This window comes from Salmo salar, chromosome ssa03 (assembly GCF_905237065.1).
Source record: "Salmo salar chromosome ssa03, Ssal_v3.1, whole genome shotgun sequence".
Taxonomy (NCBI): domain Eukaryota; kingdom Metazoa; phylum Chordata; class Actinopteri; order Salmoniformes; family Salmonidae; genus Salmo; species Salmo salar.
The window spans coordinates 92,048,306-92,070,292 of record NC_059444.1 but is presented as its reverse complement, the minus strand read 5'-3'; the positions used below and the strand labels follow the sequence as shown (position 1 = coordinate 92,070,292).

Genomic DNA, 21,987 nt, shown 5'->3' with positions numbered 1-21,987 from the left:
CCCTACAGACCAGTAGACATCAGACAGACTAATACTGTTGTTCCCTATAGACCAGTAGACACCAGACAGACTAATACTGTTGTTCCCTACAGACCAGTACACATCAGACAGACTAATACTGTTGTTCCCTACAGACCAGTAGACATCAGACAGACTAATACTGTTGTTCCCTACACACCAGTAGACATCAGACAGACAGACTAATACTGTTGTTCCCTACAGACATCAGACAGACAGACTAATACTGTTGTTCCCTACAGACCAGTAGACATCAGACAGACAGACTAATACTGTTGTTCCCTACAGACCAGTAGACATCAGACAGACTAATACTGTTGTTCCCAATAGACCAGTAGACATCAGACAGACTAATACGGTTGTTCCCTACAGACCAGTAGACATCAGACAGACGAATACTGTTGTTCCCTACAGACCAGTAGACATCAGACAGACTAATACTGTTGTTCCCTACAGACCAGTAGACATCAGACAGACAGACTAATACTGTTGTTCCCTACAGACCAGTAGACATCAGACAGACAGACTAATACTGTTGTTCCCTACAGACCAGTAGACATCAGACAGACTAATACTGTTGTTCCCTACAGACCAGTAGACATCAGACAGACAGACTAATACTGTTGTTCCCTACAGACCAGTAGACATCAGACAGACAGACTAATACTGTTGTTCCCTACAGACCAGTAGACATCAGACAGACAGACTAATACTGTTGTTCCCTACAGACCAGTAGACATCAGACAGACTAATACTGTTGTTCCCTACACACCAGTAGACATCAGACAGACAGACTAATACTGTTGTTCCCTACAGACCAGTAGACATCAGACAGACTAATACTGTTGTTCCCTACAGACCAGTAGACATCAGACAGACAGACTAATACTGTTGTTCCCTAGAGACCAGTAGACATCAGACAGACTAATACTGTTGTTCCCTACAGACCAGTAGACATCAGACAGACTAATACTGTTGTTCCCTCCAGACCAGTAGACATCAGACAGACTAATACTGTTGTTCCCTAGAGACCAGTAGACATCAGACAGACTAATACTGTTGTTCCCTAGAGACCAGTAGACATCAGACAGACTAATACTGTTGTTCCCTACAGACCAGTAGACATCAGACAGACTAATACTGTTGTTCCCTACAGACCAGTACACATCAGACAGACTAATACTGTTGTTCCCTACAGACCAGTAGACATCAGACAGACTAATACTGTTGTTCCCTACACACCAGTAGACATCAGACAGACTAATACTGTTGTTCCCTACAGACCAGTAGACATCAGACAGACTAATACTGTTGTTCCCTACAGACAGTAGACATCAGACAGACAGACTAATACTGTTGTTCCCTACAGACCAGTAGACATCAGACAGACTAATACTGTTGTTCCCTAGAGACCAGTAGACATCAGACACAGAATAATACTGTTGTTCCCTAGAGACCAGTAGACATCAGACAGACAGACTAATACTGTTGTTCCCTACAGACCAGTAGACATCAGACAGACTAATACTGTTGTTCCCTATAGACCAGTAGACATCAGACAGACTAATACTGTTGTTCCCTACAGACCAGTAGACATCAGACAGACTAATACTGTTGTTCCCTACAGACCAGTAGACATCAGACAGACTAATACTGTTGTTCCCTACAGACCAGTAGACATCAGACAGACTAATACTGTTGTTCCCTACACACCAGTAGACATCAGACAGACTAATACTGTTGTTCCCTACAGACCAGTAGACATCAGACAGACTAATACTGTTGTTCCCTACAGACCAGTAGACATCAGACAGACAGACTAATACTGTTGTTCCCTACAGACCAGTAGACATCAGACAGACTAATACTGTTGTTCCCTACACACCAGTAGACATCAGACAGACTAATACTGTTGTTCCCTACAGACCAGTAGACATCAGACAGACCTAATACTGTTGTTCCCTACAGACCAGTAGACATCAGACAGACAGACTAATACTGTTGTTCCCTACAGACCAGTAGACATCAGACAGACAGACTAATACTGTTGTTCCCTACAGACCAGTAGACATCAGACAGACAGACTAATACTGTTGTTCCCTACAGACCAGTAGACATCAGACAGACAGACTAATACTGTTGTTCCCTACAGACCAGTAGACATCAGACAGACTAATACTGTTGTTCCCTACAGACCAGTAGACATCAGACAGACTAATACTGTTGTTCCCTAGAGACCAGTAGACATCAGACAGACTAATACTGTTGTTCCCTAGAGACCAGTAGACATCAGACAGACAGACTAATACTGTTGTTCCCTACAGACCAGTAGACATCAGACAGACAGACTAATACTGTTGTTCCCTACAGACCAGTAGACATCAGACAGACTAATACTGTTGTTCCCTAGAGACCAGTAGACATCAGACACAGAATAATACTGTTTTTCCCTAGAGACCAGTAGACATCAGACAGACAGACTAATACTGTTGTTCCCTACAGACCAGTAGACATCAGACAGACTAATACTGTTGTTCCCTACAGACCAGTAGACATCAGACAGACTAATACTGTTGTTCCCTACAGACCAGTAGACATCAGACAGACTAATACTGTTGTTCCCTACAGACCAGTAGACATCAGACAGACTAATACTGTTGTTCCCTACAGACCAGTAGACATCAGACAGACAGACTAATACTGTTGTTCCCTACAGACCAGTAGACATCAGACAGACAGACTAATACTGTTGTTCCCTACAGACCAGTAGACATCAGACAGACAGACTAATACTGTTGTTCCCTACAGACCAGTAGACATCAGACAGACTAATACTGTTGTTCCCTACAGACCAGTAGACATCAGACAGACTAATACTGTTGTTCCCTACAGACCAGTAGACATCAGACAGACTAATACTGTTGTTCCCTACAGACCAGTAGACATCAGACAGACCTAATACTGTTGTTCCCTACAGACCAGTAGACATCAGACAGACTAATACTGTTGTTCCCTACAGACCAGTAGACATCAGACAGACCTAATACTGTTGTTCCCTACAGACCAGTAGACATCAGACAGACAGACTAATACTGTTGTTCCCTACAGACCAGTAGACATCAGACAGACAGACTAATACTGTTGTTCCCTACAGACCAGTAGACATCAGACAGACTAATACTGTTGTTCCCTACAGACCAGTAGACATCAGACAGACATAATACTGTTGTTCCCTAGAGACCAGTAGACATCAGACAGACTAATACTGTTGTTCCCTAGAGACCAGTAGACATCAGACAGACAACTAATACTGTTGTTCCCTACAGACCAGTAGACATCAGACAGACAGACTAATACTGTTGTTCCCTACAGACCAGTAGACATCAGACAGACAGACTAATACTGTTGTTCCCTACAGACCAGTAGACATCAGACAGACAGACTAATACTGTTGTTCCCTACAGACCAGTAGACATCAGACAGACTAATACTGTTGTTCCCTACAGACCAGTAGACATCAGACAGACTAATACTGTTGTTCCCTACAGACCAGTAGACATCAGACAGACGTAATACTGTTGTTCCCTAGAGACCAGTAGACATCAGACAGACTAATACTGTTGTTCCCTAGAGACCAGTAGACATCAGACAGACTAATACTGTTGTTCCCTACAGACCAGTAGACATCAGACAGACAGACTAATACTGTTGTTCCCTACAGACCAGTAGACATCAGACAGACAGATAATACTGTTGTTCCCTACAGACCAGTAGACATCAGACAGACTAATACTGTTGTTCCCTAGAGACCAGTAGACATCAGACAGACAGACTAATACTGTTGTTCCCTACAGACCAGTAGACATCAGACAGACTAATACTGTTGTTCCCTACAGACCAGTAGACATCAGACAGACTAATACTGTTGTTCCCTAGAGACCAGTAGACATCAGACAGACGATAATACTGTTGTTCCCTACAGACCAGTAGACATCAGACAGACTAATACTGTTGTTCCCTACAGACCAGTAGACATCAGACAGACTAATACTGTTGTTCCCTACAGACCAGTAGACATCAGACAGACTAATACTGTTGTTCCCTACAGACCAGTAGACATCAGACAGACTAATACTGTTGTTCCCTACAGACCAGTAGACATCAGACAGACGCTAATACTGTTGTTCCCTACAGACCAGTAGACATCAGACAGACTAATACTGTTGTTCCCTACAGACCAGTAGACATCAGACAGACTAATACTGTTGTTCCCTACAGACCAGTAGACATCAGACAGACTAATACTGTTGTTCCCTACAGACCAGTAGACATCAGACAGACTAATACTGTTGTTCCCTACAGACCAGTAGACATCAGACAGACCTAATACTGTTGTTCCCTACAGACCAGTAGACATCAGACAGACTAATACTGTTGTTCCCTACAGACCAGTAGACATCAGACAGACTAATACTGTTGTTCCCTACAGACCAGTAGACATCAGACAGACTAATACTGTTGTTCCCTACAGACCAGTAGACATCAGACAGACTAATACTGTTGTTCCCTACAGACCAGTAGACATCAGACAGACTAATACTGTTGTTCCCTACAGACCAGTAGACATCAGACAGACTAATACTGTTGTTCCCTACAGACCAGTAGACATCAGACAGACGCTAATACTGTTGTTCCCTACAGACCAGTAGACATCAGACAGACTAATACTGTTGTTCCCTACAGACCAGTAGACATCAGACAGACTAATACTGTTGTTCCCTACAGACCAGTAGACATCAGACAGACTAATACTGTTGTTCCCTACAGACCAGTAGACATCAGACAGACTAATACTGTTGTTCCCTACAGACCAGTAGACATCAGACAGACTAATACTGTTGTTCCCTACAGACCAGTAGACATCAGGACAGACTAATACTGTTGTTCCCTACAGACCAGTAGACATCAGACAGACTAATACTGTTGTTCCCTACAGACCAGTAGACATCAGACAGACAGACTAATACTGTTGTTCCCTACAGACCAGTAGACATCAGACAGACAGACTAATACTGTTGTTCCCTACAGACCAGTAGACATCAGACAGACTAATACTGTTGTTCCCTACAGACCAGTAGACATCAGACAGACTAATACTGTTGTTCCCTACAGACCAGTAGACATCAGACAGACTAATACTGTTGTTCCCTACAGACCAGTAGACATCAGACAGACGTAATACTGTTGTTCCCTACAGACCAGTAGACATCAGACAGACACTAATACTGTTGTTCCCTACAGACCAGTAGACATCAGACAGACTAATACTGTTGTTCCCTACAGACCAGTAGACATCAGACAGACAGACTAATACTGTTGTTCCCTACAGACCAGTAGACATCAGACAGACAGACTAATACTGTTGTTCCCTACAGACCAGTAGACATCAGACAGACTAATACTGTTGTTCCCTACAGACCAGTAGACATCAGACAGACAGACTAATACTGTTGTTCCCTACAGACCAGTAGACATCAGACAGACAGACTAATACTGTTGTTCCCTACAGACCAGTAGACATCAGACAGCGACTAATACTGTTGTTCCCTACAGACCAGTAGACATCAGACAGACGTAATACTGTTGTTCCCTACAGACCAGTAGACATCAGACAGACAGACTAATACTGTTGTTCCCTACAGACCAGTAGACATCAGACAGACTAATACTGTTGTTCCCTACAGACCAGTAGACATCAGACAGACTAATACTGTTGTTCCCTACAGACCAGTAGACATCAGACAGACTAATACTGTTGTTCCCTAGAGACCAGTAGACATCAGACAGACTAATACTGTTGTTCCCTACAGACCAGTAGACATCAGACAGACTAATACTGTTGTTCCCTACAGACCAGTAGACATCAGACAGACTAATACTGTTGTTCCCTACAGACCAGTAGACATCAGACAGACTAATACTGTTGTTCCCTAGAGACCAGTAGACATCAGACAGACTAATACTGTTGTTCCCTACAGACCAGTAGACATCAGACAGACTAATACTGTTGTTCCCTACAGACCAGTAGACATCAGACAGACAGATAATACTGTTGTTCCCTACAGACCAGTAGACATCAGACAGACTAATACTGTTGTTCCCTACAGACCAGTAGACATCAGACAGACTAATACTGTTGTTCCCTACAGACCAGTAGACATCAGACAGACTAATACTGTTGTTCCCTACAGACCAGTAGACATCAGACAGACTAATACTGTTGTTCCCTACAGACCAGTAGACATCAGACAGACTAATACTGTTGTTCCCTACAGACCAGTAGACATCAGACAGACTAATACTGTTGTTCCCTACAGACCAGTAGACATCAGACAGACTAATACTGTTGTTCCCTACAGACCAGTAGACATCAGACAGACTAATACTGTTGTTCCCTACAGACCAGTAGACATCAGACAGACTAATACTGTTGTTCCCTACAGACCAGTAGACATCAGACAGACTAATACTGTTGTTCCCTACAGACCAGTAGACATCAGACAGACTAATACTGTTGTTCCAGACTACAAACTGTTGTTCCCTACAGACCAGTAGACATCAGACAGACTAATACTGTTGTTCCCTACAGACCAGTAGACATCAGACAGACGCTAATACTGTTGTTCCCTACAGACCAGTAGACATCAGACAGACTAATACTGTTGTTCCCTACACACCAGTAGACATCAGACAGACTAATACTGTTGTTCCCTACAGACCAGTAGACATCAGACAGACTAATACTGTTGTTCCCTATAGACCAGTAGACATCAGACAGACTAATACTGTTGTTCCCTACAGACCAGTAGACATCAGACAGACTAATACTGTTGTTCCCTACAGACCAGTACACATCAGACAGACTAATACTGTTGTTCCCTACAGACCAGTAGACATCAGACAGACTAATACTGTTGTTCCCTACACACCAGTAGACATCAGACAGACTAATACTGTTGTTCCCTACAGACCAGTAGACATCAGACAGACTAATACTGTTGTTCCCTACAGACCAGTAGACATCAGACAGACAGACTAATACTGTTGTTCCCTACAGACCAGTAGACATCAGACAGACTAATACTGTTGTTCCCTACACACCAGTAGACATCAGACAGACTAATACTGTTGTTCCCTACAGACCAGTAGACATCAGACAGACAGACTAATACTGTTGTTCCCTACAGACCAGTAGACATCAGACAGACAGACTAATACTGTTGTTCCCTACAGACCAGTAGACATCAGACAGACAGACTAATACTGTTGTTCCCTACAGACCAGTAGACATCAGACAGACAGACTAATACTGTTGTTCCCTACAGACCAGTAGACATCAGACAGACTAATACTGTTGTTCCCTACAGACCAGTAGACATCAGACAGACTAATACTGTTGTTCCCTAGAGACCAGTAGACATCAGACAGACTAATACTGTTGTTCCCTAGAGACCAGTAGACATCAGACAGACTAATACTGTTGTTCCCTAGAGACCAGTAGACATCAGACAGACAGACTAATACTGTTGTTCCCTACAGACCAGTAGACATCAGACAGACAGACTAATACTGTTGTTCCCTACAGACCAGTAGACATCAGACAGACTAATACTGTTGTTCCCTCCAGACCAGTAGACATCAGACAGACTAATACTGTTGTTCCCTAGAGACCAGTAGACATCAGACAGACTAATACTGTTGTTCCCTAGAGACCAGTAGACATCAGACAGACTAATACTGTTGTTCCCTAGAGACCAGTAGACATCAGACAGACAGACTAATACTGTTGTTCCCTACAGACCAGTAGACATCAGACAGACTAATACTGTTGTTCCCTACAGACCAGTAGACATCAGACAGACAGACTAATACTGTTGTTCCCTAGAGACCAGTAGACATCAGACAGACTAATACTGTTGTTCCCTACAGACCAGTAGACATCAGACAGACAGACTAATACTGTTGTTCCCTAGAGACCAGTAGACATCAGACAGACAGACTAATACTGTTGTTCCCTACAGACCAGTAGACATCAGACAGACTAATACTGTTGTTCCCTACAGACCAGTAGACATCAGACAGACTAATACTGTTGTTCCCTAGAGACCAGTAGACATCAGACAGACTAATACTGTTGTTCCCTAGAGACCAGTAGACATCAGACAGACAGACTAATACTGTTGTTCCCTACAGACCAGTAGACATCAGACAGACAGACTAATACTGTTGTTCCCTACAGACCAGTAGACATCAGACAGACTAATACTGTTGTTCCCTAGAGACCAGTAGACATCAGACAGACAGACTAATACTGTTGTTCCCTAGAGACCAGTAGCCATCAGACAGACAGACTAATACTGTTGTTCCCTACAGACCAGTAGACATCAGACAGACTAATACTGTTGTTCCCTATAGACCAGTAGACATCAGACAGACTAATACTGTTGTTCCCTACAGACCAGTAGACATCAGACAGACTAATACTGTTGTTCCCTACAGACCACTAGACATCAGACAGACTAATACTGTTGTTCCCTACAGACCAGTAGACATCAGACAGACTAATACTGTTGTTCCCTACAGACCAGTAGACATCAGACAGACTAATACTGTTGTTCCCTACAGACCAGTAGACATCAGACAGACTAATACTGTTGTTCCCTACAGACCAGTAGACATCAGACAGACTAATACTGTTGTTCCCTACACACCAGTAGACATCAGACAGACTAATACTGTTGTTCCCTACACACCAGTAGACATCAGACAGACTAATACTGTTGTTCCCTACAGACCAGTAGACATCAGACAGACTAATACTGTTGTTCCCTACAGACCAGTAGACATCAGACAGACAGACTAATACTGTTGTTCCCTACAGACCAGTAGACATCAGACAGACTAATACTGTTGTTCCCTACAGACCAGTAGACATCAGACAGACTAATACTGTTGTTCCCTACAGACCAGTAGACATCAGACAGACTAAATTGTGTGTAGGTGAGGGTAATGATAATAATGTATATATGTGTGAGCTGTGCAGTACAGTATTACTGCTCCAGGGGGCGCTGTATTGCAGCTGATCCTGTTCTTCCATTTCCTCGGGTGTGTGGGGGGTGTGTGTGGGGATGTGTAAGGCCTGATTTCCCAGACACAGATTAAGCCTAGTCCAATGGAGATCACTATGGAAAGTGCTTCTTAGTCCAAGACTTGGTTTAATCTGTGTCCAGGAAATCAGCTGTAAAGTATTCTTCTTCTTCTTCTTTTCAACAGGATACCCACGGATGTGAACTGTATGTTGATTGGGTCGTCAAAGGACAGTTTGGTCTGCAGGTCCTGCAGCTCCTGGTGGTGTTTTCTGCTTCCAGCCTGCATCACATCCTCTACATGTACAGTCCCTGTCTGTCTGCTGTCTGTCACAATCACCATACACAGGTCTGGTAGTCTGGCAGGAGGAACACAGTAGGTTAACATTACAGTAACACAATGACCGTTACATTACAGTAACATTATAGTAACACAATGACAGGTACAGTAGTTACATTACAGTAACACAATGACAGTTACATTACAATAACATTATAGTAACACATTACAGTAACATTATAGTAACACAATGACAGGTACAGTAGTTACATTACAGTAACACAATGACAGGTACAGTAATTACATTACAGTAACACAATGACAGTTACATTACAATAACATTACAGTAACACAATGACAGTTACATTACAATAACATTATAGTAACACATTACAGTAACATTATAGTAACACAATGACAGGTACAGTAGTTACATTACAGTAACACAATGACAGTTACATTACAATAACATTATAGTAACACAATGACAGGTACATTACAGTAACATTACAGTAACAGCCTTCATTAGGTCCTCCACTGTCCCTGTCTGTCTGCATCAACATACACAGATAATGAGGTTCGTTCCATCTACCGTTAAATAGACATCCACTAGTGGTAATATTTCTTATTTAGAGCCAATCCATTATTGTTCCAGTGTATCCCTTTTACTGTGTTTGACATCAGCCGGGTAATGCCAGGGTTGTGGACGGAGGCTAGGGCCATGAGAGTGTATAGCAGTGTTATTTCAAAAAATGTTTTATTGTCACATAGTGGCAGTGGAATATGTTGTTTTACAGGGTCAGCCATAGTAGTACAGGCCCCCTGGAGCAAATTAGGGGTTAGTGTCTTGCTCAAGGGCACATCATCAGATTTTTCACCTTGTCGGCTCAGGTATTCAAACATGTGACCTTTCAGTTACTAACCCAACACTCTAACCACTAGGCTATCTGCTGCCCTTATACAGTAACTATCTGCAGTAATAACTATCTGCAGTAATACCTACAGTTGAAGTCGGAAGTTTACATACTCCTCAGCCAAATACATTTAAACTCAGGTTTTTCACAATTCCTGACATTTAATCCTAGTAAAAATTCCCTGTCTTAGGTCAGTTAGGATCACAACTTTATTTTAAGAATGTGAAATGTCAGAATAATAGTAATAGAATTATCTATTTCAGCTTTTATTTCTTTCATCATATTCCCAGTGGGTCAGAAGTTTACATATACTCAATTAGTATTTGGAAGCATTGCCTTTAAATTGTTTAACTTCGGTCAAACGTTTCGGGTAGCCTTCCCGCAAGCTTCCCACAATAAGTTGGGTGAATTTTGGCCCATTCCTCCTGACAGAGCTGGTGTAACTGAGTCAGGTTTGTAGGCCTCCTTGCTCACACATGCTTTTTCAGGTCTGCCCACAAATTTTCTATAGGTTTGAGGTCAGGGCTTTGTGATGACCACTCCAATACCTTGACTTTGTTGTCCTTAAGCCATTTTGCTACAACTTTGGAAGTATGCTTGGGGTCATTGTCCATTTGGAAGACTCATTTGTGACCAAGCTTTAACTTCCTGACAGATGTCTTGAGATGTTGCTTCAATATATCCATATAATTTTCCTACCTCATGAAGCCATCTATTTTGTGAAGTGCACCAGTCCCTCCTGCAGCAAAGCACACCCACAACATGATGCTGCCACCCCTGTGCTTCAAGGTTGGGATGGTGTTCTTCGGCTTGCAAGTCTCCCCCTTTTCCTCCAAACATAACGATGGTCATTATGGCCAAACAGTTATATTTTTGTTTCATCAGACCAGAGGACATTTCTCCCAAAAATCTTTGTCCCCATGTGCAGTTGCAAACCGTAGTCTGGCTTTTTTATTGCGGTTTTGGAGCAGTGGCTTCTTCCTTGCTGAGCGGCCTTTCAGGTTATGTCGAGATAGGACTCGTTTTACTGTGGATATAGATACTTTTGTACCTGTTTCCTCCAACATCTTCACAAGGTCCTTTGCTGTTGTTCTGGGATTGATTTGCACTTTTCACACCAAAGTAGGTTAATCTCTAGGAGACAGAACGCGTCTCCTTCCTGAGCGGTATGACGGCTGCGTGGTCCCATGGTGTTTATACTTGCGTACTATTGTTTGTACAGATGAACGTGGTACCTTCAGGCATTTGGAAATTGCTCCCAAGGATGAACCAGACTTGTGGAGGTCTACTATCTTTTTCTGAGGTCTAGGCTGATTTCTTTTGATTTCCCCATTATGTCAAGCAAAGAGGCACTGAGTTTGAAGGTAGGCCTTGAAATACATCCACAGGTACACCTCCAATTGACTCAAATGATGTCAATTAGCCTATCAAAAGCTTCTAAAGCCATGACATCATTTTCTGGAATTTTCCAAGCTGTTTCAAGGCACAGTCAACTTAGTGTATGTAAACTTCTAACCCACTGGAATTGTGATACAGTGAAATTGTGATAAGTGAAATAATCTGTCTGTAAACAATTGTTGGAAAAATGACTTGTGTCATGCACAAGGTAGATGTCCTAACCGACTTGCCAAAACTATAGTTTGTTAACAAGAAATTTGTGGAGTGGTTGAAAAACAAGTTTTAATGACTCCAACATAAGTGTATGTAAACTTCCGACTTCAACTGTATCTGCAGTAATACCTATATGCAGCAGGAACAATCTGCAGCAGTAACTATCTGCAGTCACTACCTGCAGTAATGACTATCTGGAGTAACTACCTGTAGTAATATCTAGTAACTATCTGCAGTAAGTAACTGTAGACCTATGCTATATGTTAGTATATTACTGGTTTATCCTGCTAGTTATTGATTTACTTCACGGTCCAATAGTACAGAATTAACATACCTGGAGCTTCTAAAGACCCCTGACTCTGCTGTTTCCATCTCTGGGCAGATCTGTCTCAGCATGTCACAGAACCTCTGGGTCTTAAACTGGGTGGGACACACCACTGCTTTACACTGCACCTACAGAGACAGAGAGAATAGAACCTCTGGGTCTTAATAAACTGGGTGGGACACAACACTGCTTTACACTGCACCTACAGAGACAGAGAGAATAGAACCTCTGGGTCTTAATAAACTGGGAAGGACACACCACTGCTTTACACTGCACCTACAGAGACAGAGAGAACAGAACCTCTGGGTCTTAATAAACTGGGAAGGACACAGACAGCACCAGGGTCAGGATCAGTTCAGCTATTCATTCAGTCAAACCAGGAAGTGTAAAACAACATGGTACTGGATAAGAACAAACCTTCCTCAGGGTGTACTCCAGCTCCTTCAGCTGATAGGCTGGGTTTATTGACACCTGTAGAGATTAGAACAATACTTTAATATTAGGAACAATAGATCCTAACAGATAATACATATTAATTTTAGAATCTAATCTAATAGCTCATCTTCACCAGTATGATGCCAGACTTGGCTGTGGCGAACTGAAACAGGATCCAGTGGTATGTGTTGGGCCCCCAGACTCCTAGTCTGTCCCCTCTCTTCAGACCCAGGGCCAGGAGACCTGCAGCAGCCTGGTCAACCTGGGTAGGAGGGAGACCATGACCCAGGTAGTAATATACAGGATGATATCCCTATATGTAAAGGCATTATTCAGTTTGTGTTTATGAGTATGTGTATAAATGTAATGTAATATTATTACAAAGCTGTTTATGTTTCTGTTGTTCCACCATGGATGACCTAGTTAGCAGGCCGCAGGGTGTTTCACCATGGATGACCTAGTTAGCAGGCCTCAGGGTGTTTCACCATGGATGACCTAGTTAGCAGGCCTCAGGGTGTTTCACCATGGATGACCTAGTTAGCAGGCCTCAGGGTGTTTCACCATGGATGACCTAGTTAGCAGGCCTCAGGGTGTTTCACCATGGATGACCTAGTTAGCAGGCCTCAGGGTGTTTCACCATGGATGACCTAGTTAGCAGGCCTCAGGGTGTTTCACCATGGATTACCTAGTTAGCAGGACTCAGGGTGTTTCACCATGGATGACCTAGTTGCCTCAGGGACAGATTTTCCCCATTTCCTCCCTGTTACTCTCTGTCTGCTTAGCTGTTTAACTAGTGGTAATCAATCGTTTCCCAACAATATACTGAGTTAGATGCTTTAGTGGTAATCAATCGTTTCCCAACAATATACTGAGTTAGATGCTTAACTAGTGGTAATCAATAGTTTCCCAACAATATACTGAGTTAGATGCTTAACTAGTGGTAATCAATCGTTTCCCAACAATATACTGAGTTAGATGCTTAACTACTGGTAATCAATAGTTTCCCAACAATATACTGAGTTAGATGCTTAACTAGTGGTAATCAATAGTTTCCCAACAATATACTGAGTTAGATGCTTAACTAGTGGTAATCAATAGTTTCCCAACAATATACTGAGTTAGATGCTTAAATAGTGGTAATCAATAGTTTCCCAACAATATACTGAGTTAGATGCTTAACTAGTGGTAATCAATAGTTTCCCAACAATATACTGAGTTAGATGCTTAACTAGTGGTAATCAATAGTTTCCCAACAATATACTGAGTTAGATGCTTAACGAGTGGTAATCAATAGTTTCCCAACAATATGCTGACACATAATAGTTGTTATGTAATTCCACGATGTCAGGTTTTACTATTTGGTAAACCACCAATCAAATGCACTGACAGATAGGCCTGCTGTATGTGCTTTGAGTGGGAACAGAGTTAATGGCCTAACAGTAACGGCCTCTAAATATGATGAAATAGATTAGAAGAGAGGGTGGATGAAAGACCTACGTCCTCCTGAAACTGGGAGAAGGTCTTACGGACTCCATCCTGCAGGAAGACCAGGGCCTCTCTGTGGGGCCAGCGGTCGGCTGCAGCCTGAAGACTCTGACCCACTGTCTGGCCCAGCAGGGACACTGAGGAGGCCCCATGGACGTAGCTGAAGCTCTGCCCTGGGACCATGGGGGGACTGTCCACATAGAGGGATCTGTTGAGGGAGAGACGTAAACAGTATACAGAGTAGACCTGGGTCAAATACATGTGGGAAATACTTGGAAGCTGTTTTTAGGTGCACTTCATAACACTTTGGAGTTTGGACATCGAGGACTTTTTAATTGGTTCCATTGTACCAGGCAAACTACAGTAGACACAACCAAATGAATTCAGCTCAAGTATTTGACATAAGTACTGTAGTTGACCAAAGTTTGATACAGAAAGAGATAAAGAGAGAGTAAACACAGAGACATGGGTTGGAACACAGGGACATGGGTTGGTACACAGAGACATGGGTTGGTACACAGAGAGACATGGGTTGGTACACAGAGAGACATGGGTTGGTACACAGAGAGGGAGTAGAAACAGAGGGATAGGTTTGGTTTACAGACAGAGTGGACTGTGAGGGTGTTCTTTATCCATGACAGTAGTCTCTTTTGAAACATCTCAGACCCAACCTCCTGTAGTGTTCCCTGACTGTGGTTTCATAGTGGACCCCTCTCCACTGTTCTCTCCCCTCTCCACTGTTCTCTTAGGAGCCGTTGGGAAAACAGCACAGATACGGCCCACCTCACTCACTCACTATTGTCCCATCAGGTCACAGGACACGTGAAGTCTTTTAGAGGGGAAACTGGACTAATGGATACGTGAGAACCCTGTTCCTTACAGCCAAGACAACCACGCTGAACCCTGTTCCTTACAGCCAAGACAACCACGCTGAACCCCGTTCCTTACAGCCAAGACAACCACACTGAACCCCGTTCCTTACAGCCAAGACAACCACGCTGAACCCCGTTCCTTACAGCCAAGACAACCACGCTGAACCCCGTTCCTTACAGCCAAGACAACCATGCTGAACCCTGTTCCTTACAGCCAAGACAACCACGCTGAACCCTGTTCCTTACAGCCAAGACAACCACGCTGAACCCTGTTCCTTACAGCCAAGACAACCACGCTGAACCCTGTTCCTTACAGCCAAAACAACCACGCTGAACCCCGTTCCTTACAGCCAAGACAACCACGCTGAACCCTGTTCCTTACAGCCAAGACAACAACGCTGAACCCTGTTCCTTACAGCCAAGACAACCACGCTGAACCCCGTTCCTTACAGCCAAGACAACCACGCTGAACCCTGTTCCTTACAGCCAAGACAAAGCAGAAGCTTGGCTGGACAATCCAAGTAAAAACATATTTTAAAAACATGTTTCTGAAAAGGATTGCTTCAATAGTATGCAGTGACTTGAGCATGGCTCAGCTGGCATTGAAAGACATTACCCTCAGTCTGAATACTAGTCAAGACACATACAGGCCATCAGGTCCATACTCTACAGTTGACAGATCATAGTGATCACTGCAACTGTAATTGACTACATTGAAATGGGATTGACCCCAACTGGTGGTGTGCTCTATAGGTCTGAATGACAAAATGTCATCTACAATCTATGTCAAAGGTCAGAGGTGGGCTTTAGAAAGGAAACACAACTTGCAAAATTACAGAGAAATAATCAAGCTAGTCTATTTATGTATGACAATGTCAAGAGTTAATTAACCTACCTACTGCACCAGAGCCAGGTTGGGTTCCCAGGTGTCCATGTCTTCTGTAGTGAGGAGACCACCTGTAGAGGTTGTAACACAGCCCTTCTAGAGAACACACTGAGCTGTCTGAGGTGAGCTGCCCTGGACCTCAGTAGCGAGGAGCTGATCCACACTGCTGACATGGCCTCAGTCAGCTCTGAAAATAAGACCCAATTTATTATGTTCTGAATCCATTTAGACCTTTGTTAAAAATGTTGGCTTAAAATCTTCCTAGAAGTCAGAAAAACATGAGAAGGGACATGTACAAAATGCTGATTTTTTGACTTTTTAGTAAGTCTTTATTCATATTATAAATCTCATTTATTAAATGTTTCCATGTGGTTTCTACTAAAAGAGGCACTTTATTTAACAGGTTTTTTAAATTCAATATTGGTGCACAATATCTATGTACAATATCAAAGGAAAGCAAAAGGCACTCTATTCGTGGAATGACCCATCTAGAATCTAGAAAGTCGATGGCCATTGAAATGCATTGGGTTTTAAGCGAATATTGTTGCAGTGCAAAAAGTATGAATAGTATCAAACAGGAACCTGCACATTCTAAAGTTGGATAACTTTTGATAACTTATGTGCTTTCAGCATGCACATGACAAATACGTGTCAGATTTTCCGCAAGCACATTAATAAGAAGTATATCGAATTTCTAAAGCCGTTCTTGCTTTCAGCAAGCACATCTATCTAAAATCATTTTGCGGCTATATAGCATACTCAATGCGACACATTTACTTCTGAGTAACACGTCATTACAAAATAGATTACGCGCACTTTTTCTTATTTTGGCTTGGTAATGGGTAGGCTATCGCTAGGTCGTTACACATAACTTCCATGCTGGTTGGAACACTCTTAGACTGCAGAATAGACAAACAAAAACGTTTTACTAGGCCCAATTTAAGGTGTCACTGGGGAATAATCATCATTTAGTGTTTGTTATTTTAGCCATCTGGCTGCAGGCCTGATTGTTGGCTCGACATCTTACTGTAACATTAGGAGTTAATACCCAGTACTGGCACTGGTTTATATTATTATTCCATTAACGCTCTCAAAACGTTTCTGTTACATCAAATCTCTGTTAGGCTTCATCATCATGTCCCATCACGAACGACAATCAAAAAATGAAACAAAGGATTGATCATCTCTGACCGACGCGAATTACAGGCCTCAAGAAATCAATCACTCTGGAATTCTAGATATTTTAATAATACCGCTGTCTGCGCCCTACCATATTTGCATGATAAACTATTGTAATTTTTCTGAACACATCCTTACAGTAAATGACAAAATGTGCTCTAACTTCAGAAAACTTTTCTCCGATCTTTTCGAGTATAACATAAGTTTCCCTACCAGAAAACACGCGATACCGTAAAGTGTTGTGTATTCGCGCACGAAAATTCAGGAAGAAACTGAAGAACGGATGTCTGAACAATGTTTTCGGCTTGACCGCGTTTTGTAAGTGTCCGCCCTCTTGCCCGCAGTGACTTTCCTGGTACAACCTGTTACGAAACACGAGATTGCGCACGTCCAACATAAAAGCCCAGCTGTCAAGGCGGGTAAATTAAAATGTCTTTATTTTCTGGCTAGGTAGCAAGCTATTTTCTTCTTTGGAATACGTTTTTGGAAGCTATTGTCCAAATCACAGTTATTAAGAGTTTTCTACAACTAACTTTGTAGTCTGACGCTATTTACAGAAATCGATTACACTAATCAAATCAAATGTATTTATATAGTCCATCTTACATCAGCTGATATCTCAAAGTGCTGTACAGAAACCCAGCCTAAAACCCCAAACAGCAAGCAATGCAGGTGTAGAAGCTCCTAAGCTACGCTAAGTTATTTTGCAAGCTATTTTAAAGTTAGCTCGATTCTTCTGTATAGCCATAGCTAGCTGGCGTAATCATTAGACAAGGAATCATTCACCTGCTAAGACCTAGCAAGTGACATAAATCTCATGATTTATTGATCACCCAGTTATACCTGTAGTTTTTGTAGAAGCACGACTGAAGTAGAAAACAATTGTTTAGCTTTTACATTGCCGGCATTCTGTGAATCTGAACTGCACATTGATTAAAGTAAAGCCCCGTCTAAACTATTTACAATTGTCTGTCCCCACCCCCAGTTAGACGGGGTACCGACGAGCGTCATTCAACTTCACAATGCCCTGGGCTACGTAAAGTAGTGATTCTACGTCACGCTGTAACACATACATACACACACATACACTCACGTTGTTTGCCACTTTTGTATGAATTGTTTTTAATAAAATATATTTGTATTTCATTGTCATGTATTCATTATCTTTAACTAGTTAAATGTTTGTAGTTTGCATGTTTCAGCAGTGATTAACATGGTTAAATAGTCGTAAATCTCTGCTTGATTTTGCTTTCGGTATATTTGCCATTTTTATACATTCTATTTTTCCACGGAAGAAAGCAATAATTAATTGACACAATTACTATAAATAAATGGACACTACCTGTTATTAAATGGAAATTGCTCTCCGTAAATATAAATGCTGAGAAGTGCTCACCTGAAGCCATTCGGCTATGGGTTTCAGATCCCTACCATAACAATACAAGTCAGACCAACCTTTAAAGGTTTTATTTACAACCTCTGGGGTATAACATGTTGGGAATAGTGGTATAGGAGAGGCTGCCATGAAATATAACCTCTAACCCCTAATTTGAGTGGAGTCTTCACCAATGCCAAGAGGGGCCTATCTTATGCCTGCCTCCACTGAGTGAGAACGGCTGCAATCTGTACCACTAGGCCCCCTGCACCACGTCCTTCCCCGAAAGCTGCAGCTTTCTGTCCTTCATTACTGGGAAAGGCCTAGATTCTAGGAGATCCCACATCGATCTCATTAGATCAGAACAGGATGGACCAAAATATATACACTGCTCAAAAAAATAAAGGGAACACTTAAACAACACATCCTAGATCTGAATGAAATAAATAATCTTATGAAATACTTTTTTCTTTACATAGTTGAATGTGCTGACAACAAAATCACACAAAAATAATAAATGGAAATCCAATTTATCAACCCATGGAGGTCTGGATTTGGAGTCACACTCAAAATTAAAGTGGAAAACCACACTACAGGCTGATCCAACTTTGATGTAATGTCCTTAAAACAAGTCAAAATGAGGCTCAGTAGTGTGTGTGGCCTCCACGTGCCTGTATGACCTCCCTACAACGCCTGGGCATGCTCCTGATGAGGTGGCGGATGGTCTCCTGAGGGATCTCCTCTCAGACCTGGACTAAAGCATCCGCCAACTCCTGGACAGTCTGTGGTGCAACGTGGCGTTGGTGGATGGAGCGAGACATGATGTCCCAGATGTGCTCAATTGGATTCAGGTCTGGGGAACGGGCGGGCCAGTCCATAGCATCAATGCCTTCCTCTTGCAGGAACTGCTGACACACTCCAGCCACATGAGGTCTAGCATTGTCTTGCATTAGGAGGAACCCAGGGCCAACCGCACAAGCACAAGGGGTCTGAGGATCTCATCTCGGTACCTAATGGCAGTCAGGCTACCTCTGGTGAGCACATGGAGGGCTGTGCGGCCCCCCAAAGAAATGCCACCCCACACCATGACTGACCCACCGCCAAACCGGTCATGCTGGAGGATGTTGCAGGCAGCAGAACGTTCTCCACGGCGTCTCCAGACTCTGTCACGTCTGTCACATGTGCTCAGTGTGAACCTGCTTTCATCTGTGAAGAGCACAGGGCGCCAGTGGCGAATTTGGCAATCTTGGTGTTCTCTGGCAAATGCCAAACGTCCTGCACGGTGTTGGGCTGTAAGCACAACCCCCACCTGTGGAAGTCGGGCCCTCATACCACCGTCATGGAGTCTGTTTCTGACCGTTTGAGCAGACACATGCACATTTGTGGCCTGCTGGAGGTCATTTTGCAGGGTTCTGGTGGTGCTCCTCCTGCTCCTCCTTGCACAAAGGCGGAGGTAGCGGTCCTGCTGCTGGGTTGTTGCCCTCGTACGGCCTCCTCCACGTCTCCTGATGTACTGGCCTGTCTCCTGGTAGTGCCTCCATGCTCTGGACACTACGCTGACAGACACAGCAAACCTTCTTGCCACAGCTCGCATTGATGTGCCATCCTGGATGAGCTGCACTACCTGAGCCACTTGTGTGGGTTGTAGACTCTGTCTCATGCTACCACTAGAGTGAAAGCACCGCCAGCATTCAAAAGTGACCAAAACATCAGCCAGGAAGCATAGGAACTGAGAAGTGGTCTGTGGTCGCCACCTGCAGAACCACTCCTTTATTGGGGGTGTCTTGCTTATTGCCTATAATTTCCATCTGTTGTCTATTCCATTTGCACAACAGCATGTGAAATTTATTGTCAATCAGTGTTGCTTCCTAAGTGGACAGTTTGATTTCACAGAAGTGTGATTGACTTGGAGTTACATTGTGTTGTTTAAGTGTTCCCTTTATTTTTTTGAGCAGTGTATATAGTTGTTTTGCTGCAAACCACACATTTTGCTACCCATATGATGTCGATCATTATCAGGTTAATTGATTTATAAGCTTCTGTAAAAACAATAACACTTTAAACAAGTAGTTTGTAAATGTGTATGTTTTGGGTCAACACTGGTAAGTTAACCAACCTTATGTAAATTAGACTCTGTCCTCTAGGATTTTCTTCTGAATAACTTGTCAGGGCATAGCATTTTCCAATCAGCTTCAGGCAACTTTGACGTAAGGCTTGATCACACCTGTAGCGACTACTTCTATCCGTCACGCCCATTGTTGTTGATCACTTGTCCACTGAATATGCATAGCCATCTCGTGACAACTCCGATAGTGTTTTTTCTCAAATTTGCCAGATGTCAAATTTCCTAATTATATCCGTACACTTAACCTAAGCATTACGAAACAAATATTTGATAAAATAAACCTCATGTAGCACATAATCAATTCAAATGTATGTTTACCAAATTAGACACCGATTGAACTTTATACAAAATCTCCTCACTTAGTGAGCGAAAGAAACGCAACATCGCCACCTGCTGCTTATCCCTCTCGCTTCCTCTGGTTATGCATCAATCTTTTAACTCCGTCTCTCCTCGGCTTGTAAACCCCCCCCAGTAATTTCACCAAAGACAGTACAAATTTCAACATGACAGCAAGAGGAGCCTACAGCAACCAGAGAGAGCGACACTGCACGCAAACACAGAATGCCAATAGCCTGTTTACAAGAACATTTTATTTGATAACTGTGACAACAGTATTCTGGACATTTCCCTTTATATTTTTGGGTTAATTGTCCCACTGTGTTTAGCGGATCTGTACAGTATGTGTGTTGGGGGTGTGTCCATCTGGAAAGAGACAGCATTGTGTGTTTGTAGCCAATAATAGTGGGAGGCTAACTCCTATAATACGGGTCTTTCTATCCTCTCAAATCAACAAGTCAGGAAAACATTACCTTTAGGGTCACTTTTTCATCAGACTTATAAGCTGCATCATGAGTGATGTACAACACAGTTTCAGTACTTATTTTTCAATATCTTTATTTAATTTTATTGAACAGACTGTACAACCAATTGTACATCATCATGATATGTGATCTTGGACTGATGTACAATAGTAAAACTCAGGTTCTTCATTTTAAACATGCCATAAAGACATCTGAAATAAATAGAACTGTAATACTACCAAACGTTGGTATGTACAAATATGTTGTTTGGCAGAGTTACAATGCTTAGTTCCAAACCTGTATATATGGGGACATAGCAACAGGCTGACATAGAGCTCAGAGTGACATGGTAAAGGTGGGTGACATCATAGACCATGGGACTAAGCAAGCACTCCAAATGATAGTCCTGGAATAGTTTTAGGACCAGTTTCTCAGACACAGATTAAGCCTAGTGCTGGATTCTAAATCATTCTGAATGGAGAATCTCCATTGAAAGTGTTTAGTCCAAGACTAGGCTTAAAGATGCACTATGCAGA

The 21,987-nt window shown here is 42.6% G+C and overlaps 1 protein-coding gene across 7 annotated transcripts in view; it reads right to left on the bottom strand.

Annotated features, from left to right (window-relative positions):
• The window catches only part of LOC106602020 (medium-chain acyl-CoA ligase ACSF2, mitochondrial), a 36,217-nt gene extending 18,084 nt beyond the window's left edge, over positions 1-18,133 (bottom strand). For 5 of the 7 annotated variants that reach the window (XM_045715777.1, XM_045715781.1, XM_045715780.1 and 2 more), the window contains exons 1-7: positions 17,365-17,499; positions 15,982-16,159; positions 14,227-14,422; positions 12,863-12,991; positions 12,712-12,765; positions 12,304-12,422; positions 9,361-9,523 (exon numbers count right to left, since the gene is read on the bottom strand). In XM_045715777.1, coding sequence (XP_045571733.1) covers positions 9,361-9,523; positions 12,304-12,422; positions 12,712-12,765; positions 12,863-12,991; positions 14,227-14,422; positions 15,982-16,145 — 825 coding nt within the window. In that variant the 5' untranslated portion in view covers positions 16,146-16,159; positions 17,365-17,499. Of the gene's footprint in view, positions 1-9,360; positions 9,524-12,303; positions 12,423-12,711; positions 12,766-12,862; positions 12,992-14,226; positions 14,423-15,981; positions 16,160-17,289; positions 17,500-17,994 lie in introns of those variants that run through there. The other 2 variants (XM_045715779.1, XM_045715778.1) reach the window with 2 other exon arrangements.
• Positions 18,134-21,987: the final 3,854 nt, after the last annotated feature.